Below are 14,025 nucleotides of genomic sequence, written 5' to 3'. Positions count from 1 at the left end.
CCTAGCCGGTACGGGGGAGTGTTTGGCACACCCTGACCCAGCAGGTCCTAAAGACCCATTGGCTACGCTTGGCTTTAATTTACACCACTCCATGATGCAGCCCTGGTGTTGTTTTAGTAAGCATGGCCAGAGGGCTGACTCACACCCATGTCCTCCTGGCTCACTCTCTCACTCTCTCACTCTCTCTCTCTCACACACGCACACACCAAGCTCCTCCAGTATAAATCCAGGTCACAATGTTCTGGATCACAGGAATAGTTTTGTGTTCTCTCTCTCTGTTTTCCCTCGTGTGTGTGTGTGTAGATGTGAGAGTCCGTTTTCTGTTGGTGGCGTTCTGGATAACCAAGCCAAAACCATGCACTCAACACTCAATACTTCATTTTACGTCTGCCCCCCCCCCCTCATTCATTTATATCAACAGCACTAACGGTCACATTGAAATGGGTCAGCTGCGAGCACGTACACACACACACGCACACACACATTGTGATGTATTTAATGATGATGATGATACTCCTGGATTTTACCAAACTAATGCGATTGTCTTTATCAGACTAGAAAATCACCCTCTTTGTCCTTCACTTTTAGAAAGCTGCAATATTTACCACCTAATGAGGACTTCGTAGATGTTAAGATGTGATTAGCTAATTATTTTTCCAAGATCTGTGATTAGTAGCGGAAACATTTAAAGGCTACACGAAAGGCCAATGAGAATCCATTAACCTAAAAGATGGTTTTATTAAAAAAAAGCAGCCGAAATTATTCGTTTTATGGTAATCATCCCCATTTCCAAGACGCTTCCATCAGACGCTTGTTTTCTTCACGAGAGCATGCGAAGCCGTAATCAGATCAAGGCCTCGCCTGGCTGTTGGATAGTAGGGAGTCAGGTGGCTGAGCGGTAAGGGAATCGGGCTAGTAATCCGAAGGTTGCCAGTTCGATTCCGGTCATGCAAACTGATGTTGTGTCCTTGGGCAAGGCACTTCACTCTACTTGCCTCGGGGGAATGTCCCTGTACGTTTACTGTAAGTCGCTCTGGATAAGAGCGTCTGCTAAATGACTAAATGTAAATGTAATAAACTAACTCGGTAGGCTGAGGATCCAGATAGAATCAACCATGCTAATGACTCTGTTGAATCATTTAGTATCTCATCATTACCATGTAGGGGACACGCTGATGATGACTGGCAGTTTCCCTGAGTTGGGTCGCGACTGATTCCCTACGGAACGAATCAAAGCAAGTGCCTCTCCAGAGGTGTTCACACTCGGAAGGAATGATTAGCTTTGATTGTGTGCGCGTGTGTGTGCCTGCGCACGTATCTTTGTGCATCGGGGAATTTATAGCTTCCGTCGCGTGCATGCCTATGTGTGTATACCCATGTTCTTGGGTGAATATGGTACCTCCGAAATATGACGTTTGTTGGGGCGGCAATAGCAGCGTCTCTGCACGAAAATGTAGCACAGACCTGTCTGTCTCATCTGACCCCCTCACACACACACACACACACACACACACACAGGAAAATGCCATACCTCCAAGGTGTTCCTCACATCTGCCAGCTGTTCATTCAGCGTGCAAAATGGGGCTTTTTTCTCCTCATCCTTTCCTTCCTCCTCCTCCATCCTTTCCTTTCTCCTCCTCCATCCTTTCCTTCCTCCTCCCTCCATCCTTTTCATTTATATATTTGTCTCTTCCCTCCTGCTATGTTGTCAGGATGATTACTAGGGCTGGACAGCCTCCATCCAATGGGTTTGTTCACGAGGCAAAGCCTTCCGTAACAGCAAGCACACACATAAGGGAACATGGGTGGGATAGTCCCCAGTACGAAGGCACAACTCTGCTAATACACACATGGTTCAAGTGTGCCCGTGTGGGTTTCTCATTGTTGGGGCAAACAAACACATCTTTATACCTGGAAAAGCTTCCTGCTGCAGGGTGCTGATCGTACCCGTAAACACTTTGCTTGGTGGCTTCGTGTCATATTTCACTCTCATCCTGAAATCAATTCATCCCATTTGATCAAACCCTCGTCATCTCCAGGCGTGTTGTAGGAACCAGCACCAACCCTCGTCATCTCCAGGCGTGTTGTAGGAACCAGCACCTGCTATTCCGCTCTAAGTGTGTGTCTTTCTGGTGGTTTGGGGGCAACGTTAGAAATTAACTTTGTCTTAATCTGTCAAAGTCGATTCACCCCCCTGCCACCTTACACACACACACACACACACACACACACACACACACACACACACACACCCTCACCCCACTGAGGAGGTGCAGAAGCAGAGCGCCTTGGTGTGGGTCTGAGTGCCCTGTCATGGACACAAGGGTGTGGAGTGGTGTGTGTGTGTGTGTGTGTGTCAGCTCCATCGGGCTGTGGGTGTTGCCAGACACAGCATATTAAAGAGCAGCCTGGACTATGGAGGAGGCTGACTCACTCCTCCTCCGCAGGGCCAGGGAGAGTGCTGGAGTGTGTGTGTGTGTAGGGCTCTCTCACACTCCTCTGCCTTCTCTTCCACGTGTGTGTGTGGATAAACTCTATAGCCTGTGTGCTGTGACATTCAAATGATGGCCCACAAACACACACCCACACACAACTGTGCTGGTCATTAAAGTGTTGTTGATATACGATACACGTGTGTGGAGAGGGGGAGGCAGGGGAGGCAGGGGGTGGTGAAGATGACAGCCACAGTCGAGACCAGGCCCTGGGGCTCTGGTGTCCTGGGGCTCTGGGTCCTGGGGCTCTGGTGTCCTGGGGCTCTGGGTCCTGGGGCTCTGGGTCCTGGGGCTCTGGGTCCTGGGCTCTGGGTCCTGGGGCTCTGGTGTCCTGGGGCTCTGGTGTCCTGGGGCTCTGGTGTCCTGGGGCTCTGGGTCCTGGGGCTCTGGTGTCCTGGGGCTCTGGGTCCTGGGGCTCTGGTGTCCTGGGGCTCTGGTGTCCTGGGGCTCTGGTGTCCTGGGGCTCTGGTCCTGGGCTCTGGTCTGTCCTGGGGCTCTGGGTCCTGGGGCTCTGGTGTCCTGGGGCTCTGGGTCCTGGGGCTCTGGTGTCCTGGGGCTCTGGGTCCTGGGGCTCTGGGTCCTGGGGCTCTGGGATCCATCACACTCAGGTAATTACTGTGGAGCCCAGAGAGGTGTCACTCTGAAGGGATCAGTCCTCGTCACACGTCTGTCGGAGGAAGGCGGGCAGGCAGGGGGGCGGGGAGGGGAGGGGAGTTTGTCCCCCGGAGCAGAGCTTTGGTTATGACAGATGTTTTCTTTCGCTAGGACACACACACACACTTACATTCTGCTCCATTCTAGTTAGTAGGGTTCTCTACGTTATCCTAAAATACACCACTCTCTTCCCCGCCTAGCTATTTTAATCTTCTTTATCCACGCCCTCCTCCCTCCCTCCCTTACTACCTCTCTCCCCTCCCTCTCTCTCTCTCCTATTTTTGTTGCCCAAAAAAAAGTAATTAGCACCAGCAGTGTCACCCAGTGAGGTGGAGAGAGAGGGGAGAGAGGGGAGAGAGGGGAGAGAGGGGGAGAGAGGGGAGAGAGGGGAGAGAGAGGGGAGAGAGGGGAGAGAGGGGAGAGAGAGGGAGAGAGAGGGGAGAGAGAGAGGGGAGAGAGAGGGGGAGAGAGAGGGGAGAGAGAGGGGGAGAGAGGGGGAGAGAGAGGGAGAGAGAGGGGAGAGAGGGGGGAGGCAGCCAGGTCTGCTGCTGGGTTCTAAGTCCGGACCACACCCCCCAGAACCTGCTCCATTCTGGGGAGCTGTGGCACCATGTAGGGAGGTGTAGATTTAACCCCCCCCCCCCCCCCCACACACACACACACACTCTTTTCCCTCAACCTATTTCCTCCCTGAGGTGTGAGTTGTGAATGAATCACCAGCACACATGCTCACTCGTGGTCGGTGCATGCAAGGAGAGTGGACTGGAGCCTTATGCTCGTAATGTGGTGCATGTGATGATGAGAGTGTGTGTGTGTGTGTGTGTGTGCAACCCAGAGTAGGTTAGAGCTCTTCCTGGCTGTCTCCTCCTCCGTGCCGACTAACAAACGTGCCGTTTTTCTCTTCGCAGTCCATCATGGAGCAGTTCAACCCTTGCCTGAGGAACTTCGTGGCCATGGGGAAGAGCTACGAGAAGGCCCTGTCCAGTGAGTACTTCCTCCTCTCCTCCTCTCCTCCAGGGTTAGAGCACCTCCCTAGCAGGAGAAACATGCTTCCAGTACGTCCCAGTGGTTCTGTGTCAGGCACGTTGGCGGCATCCTCGCTCAGTCCTCTAAGCTCGTGGTCTGATCCGACTCGCTTTGAGCGGCACTAGTTTGATATCCTGTCGTTTTAAAAAAGGCATTTAAAGTGCCCGAAGGACAAATCTTAAGTTGTTCTGGATGGATTCAAAAGATAAGAACCAAACCTGTCTGGTGAAAATTCCAGACTGTTCTCTGATGTTTAGAAATGTTTGTTTAACGTTTCTGTTGTGTGTGTGTGTGTGTGTGGGAGCTGGACCTCGTGTTGTGTTCCCTAGAATGTTCCATGTTCACATCTCCCATTCGCATCCCTTCGTCCTTGCATGTTTCTGTTTTCAGAACCTTTTCACTGCGCGATTCTTTGTGTGTGTGTGTGTGACGTGAGGAGGATGTGTGTGTGTGTGTGTGTGACGTGAGGAGGATGTGTGGATGAGGACCTGAGGAGGATGTGTGGATGAGGACCTGAGGAGGGGGGAGTGGTAAGTGGGGCACAGGCCAATGGGAAGTAGGGCGGGCGAAGCCCTGAGAATTAGTGCTGCCCCCACTGGGGGAGGGAGAAGGGGACTGGAACTAGTATCCAGGACGGGGGGGAGGAGGAGAGAGGAGGAGGAGGAGGAGGAGGAAAGAGGGAGGAGGAGGAGGAGGAGGAGGAGGAGAGAGGGGAGAGGAGAGGAGAGAGGGAGGAGGAGGAGAGAGAGGAGGAGGAGGAGGAGGAGGAGAGAGGGGGGAGGAGGAGAGAGGGAGGAGGAGGAGAGAGGGAGGAGAGAGGGGGGAGGAGGAGAGAGGGAGGAGGAGGAGAGAGGGAGGAGAGAGGGAGGAGGAGGAGAGAGGGAGGAGGGGAGTGACTGCTTGCCAGCTATTTAGTTTGGAGGCAGCAGAGCACTGTCTATCTATGTCACATGGACTCACAAGATGCACGCAGCAGGCATCGATTAGCATATTCCATGCATTCTGATTTGGCTGGGTATTCCATTTCAACTCCCTGACCCCTGTGTTGGGTCTTCAAGCCGTGTGTATTTCCTCTGATAACGATGACCTTCCGGCGTCAACACCTCCCTCTCTCTCTCAGGACAGAACAACCTGTGTTACCCACTAGGTTCCCTGGGTACGGGTCAGTCTTGTTTATCTCTGTCTGTGACTGCCCACACAGGCAGAGCATGGACGCACGCTAACTAACGATGGTTATCCAGGAAGTGTTTTGTCATCAAGCTGCACTGCAGTGTGTGTCTGCAGGCACTCCTACCTGCATTGGGGAGGGAGGGAGGGAGGGAGGAGGGAGGGAGGGAGGGAGGGAGGGAGGGAGGGAGGGAGGGAGGGAGGGAGGGAGGGAGGGAGGGAGGGAGGGAGGGAGGGAGAAGCAGGAGAGATTGGGAGTGCCCAGGAGGCCAGTAAAAGAGGCCTCAGCCTAGTCTGATAGATGAGACTAAAAATAGCTCAGTGGCTCCCCGAGTGGGGAATTACAATTCATCAATGACAGGGCTGAGGCTGGGGCTGGGGCTGAGGCTGGGGCTGGGGCTGGGGCTGGCAGGGTAGAGGAAGGGACACTGAAGTCCCCAGAGCTTTGCGGACTGTCATGCCAGACGGAGAGAGATCCTTCTGGCTGTCTTGGAGACCATTTTGTTTGCTCAGCCTGAAAGCGTTGATCTCTGCATGCAGAACTGTGATGGGATTTGGTGCTTGAGCCGGGCGCATGGCTTTGAAATGTGTCTGTAGTTCCCAGCGCTGCCCTGGTGAACGCAGGCAGCCTTCCATGGATCTCAATAAGCTGTGGTGTGGAAGAACAGGTGGGGAGAGATGTGTCTCTGACATGGAGGAGCTGGGAGATGGAGGGAGGTGGGGAGAGCTGTGTCTCTGACATGGAGGAGCTGGGAGATGGAGGGAGGTGGGGAGAGCTGTGTCTCTGACATGGAGGAGCTGGGAGATGGAGGGAGGTGGGGAGATCAGAGGGGATTTGATGAAGGAAGACAGGGAAGAGATATGTGGGAGTAGAACATGAATAAAGGACATGTTATCAAGCCCCATCTGAGCCCTCTGACTGCGCTTCCCTGCCTCGGGATGAAGGGATGAATCCTGGCTCTCGCCCCCCCCCCCTCGTTCGGTATCAGCTTCCTACCCCGCTACCCAATCCCCAGGCTGCAAGGCTCTCTGATCGGACAAAGCTAATCCCGGCCTTACCTGGCCGCTGGCTGCCCTTCCTCCAGCTGAGATCTCTGGAGCTCTGGAAACTGATAAACCGGCCCATCCATCTGCGCTGGCCGTCCCAGCACCCAGAGGCTTACCGCACACGACCACCTCCACCCTCTCGCTGTCACTGCCTCATCCCAGCCGGGATTCACCAGAGCCAGGCTTAGGAAGGGGCGTGTGGAGGGTCTCTGGACGGCAGCCATCGGTCAGAGTCGGCGTGAGAACAGAGCTACTGGGAAATGGCTTTGGCTGGTGCGGAGTCAGGGCGGTGCGGAGTCAGGGCGGTGCGGAGTCAGGGCGGTGCGGAGTCAGGGCGGTGCGGAGTCAGGGCGGTGCGGAGTCAGGGCGGTGCGGAGTCAGGGCGGTGCGGAGTCAGGGCGGTGCGGAGTCAGTGGGTTGTTTGTACGGCTGGTCAGGAGTCTGGGGATAAGGGAACTGATAAAAGGCAGCGAGAGGGATGAGGGGATGATTGCAGAGCAACACTCACACCGTTATATTGAATCTTTAGCTGTTGTTGCCCTTCTGTTGTGTGTTGATGGGCATCCATTTGATTTCACTTCAAATCTTTTTATGGAGAAAAACAATTAATTCAACTGTGTGGCTGTAGTCAGTTTTTTTTCTCTTCTACTTCAAAAATAATACTTCAATCAGTGTTTGGAACAGCATTGCCAATGAGTACTTGAGTAAGACATCTAAGCGGATTTTTTTTTTGCTTGGCTTCCAAGTATAAATAATTTTTAGGATGAATCCCATGTAGAGTCTACATGATGGGTCCAACTGGCAAGATGAATCACTGACAGTCACTAATGCGGCCTCCTGAACACCTTCTGCTTCCCTCCATATGCATCGTGTTGCCTGACAGATTTCCTCTGCTAATGATGCTAGCGGAAGCCACCTCCCTGTTGAGTTGACCCCTGACCCCTGTCTCGGTCCACAACCCCTGCTGCCCTGTTGTGGACGGTGCAGTTCAGCGCAGAGTGTGTCGCTGGGCTGGTGACCTGACCCTGAGGTCAGACAGACCTGGTGTGACAGTGGTGACACACTGAGGAGGTGCAAAGCTGCTGTTAGCGTCGCAGCAGGACACACGCTCCTATACCGGGACTGTCCAGGGAATCATTCTGCCTTCTCGTTCACGATGTGTAGTTGGTTATTTCAATGTCTGATGTGTAGTTTTAATTAGCTTTTTCTTCTTCTTCTTCTGTAGCGCCACCAGTGTAGCTTGTCATTTCCCACACCCAGCTACTAGATGTTTCTCAACCTTAGCTGTCTGTGTGCTTTGTAGTAGGTAAGAAGAGCTGATCTCCCTCGTAGACGCCATCCAATCAGCAGCTCCCCTAGTTCTCTACTGTAGCAGAGCTTTCCTTCCTCCCCCCCCCCCCCGTCCTTAGCCTCCATCCCAGCCTGTGGTCGTTCCCCAGCCCTAACCTCCTGGGTCCAGATGGGGGGAGAAGGGAGGGCTCCTGGGGTGTACACACACTCCGCTCCCTTGATCTGACGCCCAATGCTTCCATGTTTCCAGGTGTGACATTTGCTGCAAAGGGCTACTTCGAGGCTCTGGTGCGGATGGGCGAGATGGCCAGCGAAAGTCAAGGCTCTAAGGATCTTGGTGAGTCTTAGTTGTGGCTGCAGTGCCCCTGGTGGGGTGGAGGGGGATTGCAGGGAAAGCAGGGGTGTGAATGAGAGGGGAGCAGAAGTGGTCAACAGCCAGCCCGAAGTTAGACACACACACACACACACACAAAAGCCAGAATAGGAGCATACACACAAATTACTTTCTGGTGCTGGTGACTTTCCTAAGTCACCAGCACTGACATGCAGAAGGAATCCCATTCTGCTCAAATGCATTTGAGATATTTGTCATGCCAATGCTTATTGGATTTATTTCTGGTTCCCCCCATCTCACAGCCTCTATAAATCATGCTCTTGAGCCATTCATACATTGCATCACAGAGTACATTAATATTCAAATGAAGACGGAAATGAATAATTCTCTATCATACAATATTGACAAACCCGATGCACATAATATGATTTTCTTTTCAAACATAATACCCGGGCATTATTGATATTGTTTACTCATGGTGCTTAGTGCTTCACCTATGAATAGTAGCACAATAATCATGTTGTCCCATGGCAAAACCAAGCGTGTATGTGTTTGGACTATTTTAGTTTGCATGTTCCTGATTCTGCTCAACTGAGTCTGATCATGGGAAGGCTGGAGGCTGTAGATGGTGTCTGGTCAGGGTTGGGAGGTAAGGGGTCTGGTTGGTTGGTGGTGGTGAACAGGTAGGATGGCATCAGGTGGTCAGTGTGCTGTAGTTGTCACAACCGACAGCACACATGGTCACATGCCGGTGGAATGTGACATGCTGCGTTAACGCATGCTGCGTTCCCCAGCAGCTTGTGATGTGAGGGCTTGGAGGGGTTGGCTTGGCTTAGGTGCACTTCTACGGGCATGTGTGAAGCTCTCGGTGACGTCGCTTATGAAAAGAGAATATTTGATTCGGTGATGGGGCTTTAGTGAGCGAGGATGGAGGGAAAAAGGGAGGAGGAGGAGGAGGAGAAAGAGAGAAGATGATGGCAGGGGAAGAATTGTGGCGCGAAGCAGAAACTGTCGTTATCCACCAGCCTGATGCTGGCATGAGACTGAGAAACACGCACGCGCGCGCGCGCGCACACACACACACATACACGGTCAACATGTGCCTGCCAGAGGCTGAAGCTAAAGCCAATGTGATGATGACAAACAACAGAGGGGGTTAGGGTTATAAAGGGGCAGGCTGTGTGTGTGTGTTTGTGTGTGCGTGTGTGGTTAGGGGGTTAATGGTCTCTGCCACTCCGGGTGAAAAGAAACGCTTGCGTACAGCACAGTGGAGGCCTCACCTCGCTGTGAATAATTGATGTGAAAACGAAAAGCTCTGGCGTTTCTCTGATTCACATAATTGTGTTTCCGAAGGGTGGATCGGAGCTGAAGGAATCAGGCTGGACTGTGAAGCGCTTTCGCTCCGGAGCTCTGAGTCCTTGTAGAGTGGCCATGTGGATGAAGTCTCCCTGATGTAATGACTGCACAAGTCCCCATCGGTCTGACTATTGTAAAATGAACTGTGGTTAATAGGATTGCAAACACACACAGATAGTGGTGAACCATAGCTGAGAGGAGGGAGGGAGGGAGGGAGGGAGGGAGGGAGGGAGGGAGGGAGGGAGGGAGGGAGGGAGGGAGGGAGGGAGGGAGGGAGGGAGGGAGGGAGGGAGGGAGGGAGGGAGGGAGGGAGGGAGGGAGGGAGGAGTGTGATTGGGAAGTGGACCTCAGTGAACACAGCTGCGGGCGATAACACTGCATCGACGTATCCAATCAAGCCTGAAATATCTGTGCACATAATATATATATATATATATATATATTATATAATACATAATATGGTGCACACAACATAATTGATCATTAAATAAGTGATCATTAAAGGCTTGTGATCTGATTTAGGAACTAATCTAAGAATCGCAATAAAACTAATTGATGGATTTCACTCCTAAACTCAGTCTCAGGTTGTTCTTGCAGATGATCTATTTAAGTTCAGTATAAACAAAAGTCATGATGATCACAAGCTCACAGAGGAAAGCTTTCTACCATCGCGGCTGAACTGTTTTGCATGAGGGCTGATGTGATGTTTGTGAGTGGAGGCAGCCTAGTGGAGGCAGCCTAGTGGAGGCAGCCGAGTGGAGGCAGCCGAGTGGAGGCAGCCGAGTGGAGGCAGCCGAGTGGAGGCAGCCGAGTGGAGGCAGCCGAGTGGAGGCAGCCTACCTCATCGAGAGTCGCAGCCCTGAATAATGCACAGGCCCAGAAGGTGTTCAATCATATGGGGTGAAGGGAGAGAGGAGGAGGAGGAGGAGGGGGTGGGGGAGGGGGGGTGAATTCCTTGCAAAACACGCAGTGCATACTGAACATACCTGTAGCACCCAGACCAGTTAGCTCAGTCGCTTACCTGGCAGAGCGCTGGGTGGTTGTTCACTGCAGCAGAAGAGAGAGGACTACCTCCCCCTTCTCCCTCCTGCCTCCCCCTTCTCCCTCCTGCTTCTCCCTCCTGCCTCCCCCTTCTCCCTCCTGCCTCCCCCTTCTCTCTCCTGCCTCCCTCTCTCTGACTACCTCCCTAACGTTCTCTCTCTCTCTCTCTCCGTTTCTCTCTGTCTCTTTGCCCCTCTCTCTTGGTGAACTCCCCCGCATTGATGTGAGCCCCTGGGCTGCAGAGGGAGGAGAGCACACTCGCACGCGGCTAAAAATAGATCCCACTCACACGTGCACACGCCTTGACAGAACCGTTCAGTTAGAGGGAGAGAGGGGGGGGTGGAGGAGGAGGAGGCGGAGGGAGGCGAGGGAGGAAGAGGAGGATTTGAGGAGGTGTAGAGGGGGAGCGACACAAAACGGAATACGAAGCTGGACGAGAGCGTCGTCTGAGAAAGGTCTGTGATGCCGCATGCCTGTTTGTCGTCTGCTGGAACCCAGACGCTCTGCCCATAAAGGACGTCAGCCATCAGCGCTGTCAGGTCCTGCAGGTTCCGCCTGACGCCTGTTTGACTTTGCGATCGGAGCTTCAGCACATCGTAGCGCCGCTGATGTAGAGGGGAGAATGATGTGTTCAGCTGGGGAGTTCATATTATCCTGCAGTCCAGTGTTCTGTGTTGTTATCAGAGCCACCTGTCGCTTCCGTGTTTCAAATGACATCACCGGCTGTTTGTGTGTGTGTGTGTGTGTGCGTGCGTGCGTGCGTGACAGCAGGGGCTTTCTCTGAGAGAAGGGGCCATGAGAGGGAAGCACACATCTCCCAGTTCAATCAGTCGCTGCTCAAATGAATTCATCTCTTCGTGGAAGCTTGGTGTGTTCCCTTTCCTGTCCCCTCAGGGGAAACGTGTTTCAGGGCGACGGCCTGCTCATTAAAACCATTTAGAGCATGAGAGAATCTGAGGTCCAGGAAACAATTAGCCTTTTCATAATAGATTCAGATTGACCACGTTTGACCAAAGCTGGGGCATCCGAGGACTCAACGCCTCTGCCAAATTGAAAAAAGGCTTTTCTGACTGGATAGAAAGAGAGAATTGAATTCTAAAAGGTCAAAAAGGCAAAAAAAACAAAGGCTTTTCCCCGCTCAGTGTGATATAGAATAGCAGATTCACATTTTTGTACGTGGCTGGCAAAAGAATCTACTTCCTCTGGAGATGTGTGGAGAGATACCACTGGTCTGTTCATCTGCTGCACAGACACAGGTCATCTCAGGAACTGCCATCACATCAAAGTAGTGAGCTGAGGAGACAAAATGATGAAATGTGCAACAACAAAAAAAGCAGAGCTATACATGTGGCTCTTCTGCTGGATTTGATGTGGAAAGTTCCACTCTATTGTCTACTGACATCCTGTATCTGTTGCCTGAAGGGGAGCCCAGCCTACACCCCTCCTCTGAATTCCAGATTCCCCCCCCCCCTCCCCCCCCACACACACACACACACACACTGCAGAGGGAAACGGCAGAGAGCAGTCTCCTCCCCTCCTCCCCCTCGTCTTATATAACTCTTAGCAGACTCCCCCGCAGTGTCCACCCACTCACTTCCCCGCCGCTGACGTTCCCCCCCTGATCACCATCTCAGACCCGACTCTCTAATCTAGACGAGGCTGAACTGCAGAGTGTACTGCTGTGCCTCTGTACATCTGAGTCATATGTCCTCTGCACATGTCCCCATGTCCTCTGCACGTGTCCCCATCTCAAATGGCATGGCAGGTGTGTCCCCAGGTCCTGTCCCTCTAATCTGCTTCCATGTGTTTGTTCACACTCCTGTGTGTGTGTGTGTTCATGTTCATGCAGTTTGCATTAGGATACAGACATACACCCACTGTTTTAGGGATTAAAGGTACTTTGGGTGAATTAGTTTTGTCTCCCTGTCTCTGCCCTTCACGGTGTCCTTGGTTCACCCCTGAGAGGAAGGAGAGAGAGACAAGGATGGAGGAGAGAGAGGAGACACAGATGAGGTGTGATCTCAGCTCTGTGTGTCATTAGCTATCTTCAGTCAGGCCCGTGTGTTAATCAAAGCTCCGGTGCCAAGGCAGCAAACACAGAGGCCAGCACTGGCTTCTTTGATCTCACTGACACCGCTCATTACTACTACAAACACACACACACACTCTCACACACACACACACGGCCTGTCTGGTGCTGGCCTCAGTTGCTCTGTGAGGGACGTATGAGAAGACAACATGTCTTTGTCTCGAACACACAAACATAGTCATGCAAAGATGCGTGGTGAGCTGTGTGTGTGTGTGTGGGGGGGGGGGGGGGGGGGGGGGGAGGAAAGCAGAACAAAGACCACCAATTCACAGCTTGTCTTTGTCTTCGAACCGGCATGTGCAATAGTCAAGCTTTGCTGAGTCTCTCTCCGTGACAGTAAGTGATGGGGTGATAATGGGCTTCGAACTGCCAGACATGTAACGTGTAACGTGGCCCTTGAGAGCGAGAGCAGCGCTTCACACACAGAAGTCCGTTGCCAAACGGTGACTTAATGGGCCTTATAATAGAGTGGAAACACACACACACCATGGCAACCCTGGTCGACAAATGGACCGACAAACCGTTACAACACAGAGGCATTTAATTAGCGGGCGAACGCTATCTGCTGATGATGAGAACACAGTATTATCCCTGAAGGCTTAGAGGCCTCCAAGCCTGCAGCTTGGATGAAGCCACATTAATAACAAAACAGATGTGGAGACTAGAAAGGCATTATAATCCTCTACAGGCCGGCCGCTTTGTTGCTGAGGGCGACGGTGCTGCCGTAAGCTCTTAACAGTTTGCTGTGTTGATATTTGACGAGGCTGTAGCTTCCAGGAGTGTTTCTCCACGGACTTCACAGCCGGGGCTAACTGTGAAGTGGATACATCAGCGGCGTTAGCGACATCAGCGGCGTTAGCGACATCAGCGGCGTTAGCGACATCAGCGGCGTTAGCGACATCAGCGGCGTTAGCGACATCAGCGGCGTTAGCGACACCTTCCCCCTGTGTTCTCTCCTCCCTCCCCACCCTGCAGGTGACCCCCACCCTCCACCACCACAAACTCCCCACCCTGTAGGTGCAGGCGTAGCTGCAGTAGCTACTCTATCAAACCTGCATCATCGTGTGTGTGTACACACATTCTTTGTTGTTCCATTTAGCCTGAACCCCACCACCTCCTGTGTGTCACCTGCTGTGTGCTGGTGACCTCCTCCCCTCCAACACACCTCTGCTGGGGTCCTCCTCTCCTCCTCTCCTCCTTCTCCTGGTTCTCTACAACCTGACGCCTCACAACAAAACAGAACAAACCGGCCAAGCCGACATACGTTGTGTTGTTATTATTATTATGGGATAGATGCAGTGATTGATAGGTGAAGGAGTAAAGGGGAGGCTTTGTGATTGGACAACGCCACTTTGGTAGACCCTCTGGGGTCAAGGGAGGAGAGTGATGCCTGAGAGCCTCGTGGTCGACAGCATCTGGCCTTGTTCCACTGAGCTGACCAGCAGGACCAAGCCATCAGTCTCTGACACGCACGCACGCACGCACACTATATAGCTCACATCTGCGGTGTGGAATAATCAATCTCTATT

At 52.6% G+C, this 14,025-nt stretch overlaps 1 protein-coding gene across 1 annotated transcript in view; it reads left to right on the top strand.

Moving 5' to 3' along the window:
* Positions 1-14,025, top strand: part of baiap2b (BAR/IMD domain containing adaptor protein 2b) — a 38,962-nt gene that overhangs the window by 6,368 nt on the left and 18,569 nt on the right. The window contains exons 2-3 of the mRNA XM_067244582.1: positions 4,055-4,130; positions 7,927-8,013. Of these exons, the coding sequence (XP_067100683.1) occupies positions 4,055-4,130; positions 7,927-8,013 (163 nt within the window). The remainder of the gene's footprint in view (positions 1-4,054; positions 4,131-7,926; positions 8,014-14,025) is intronic.

Source organism: Osmerus mordax, chromosome 10 (assembly GCF_038355195.1).
Source record: "Osmerus mordax isolate fOsmMor3 chromosome 10, fOsmMor3.pri, whole genome shotgun sequence".
NCBI classification, from domain to species: Eukaryota; Metazoa; Chordata; class Actinopteri; order Osmeriformes; family Osmeridae; genus Osmerus; species Osmerus mordax.
The sequence above is the reverse complement of the archived record's forward strand: the minus strand, read 5'-3'. Positions and strand labels throughout refer to the sequence as shown.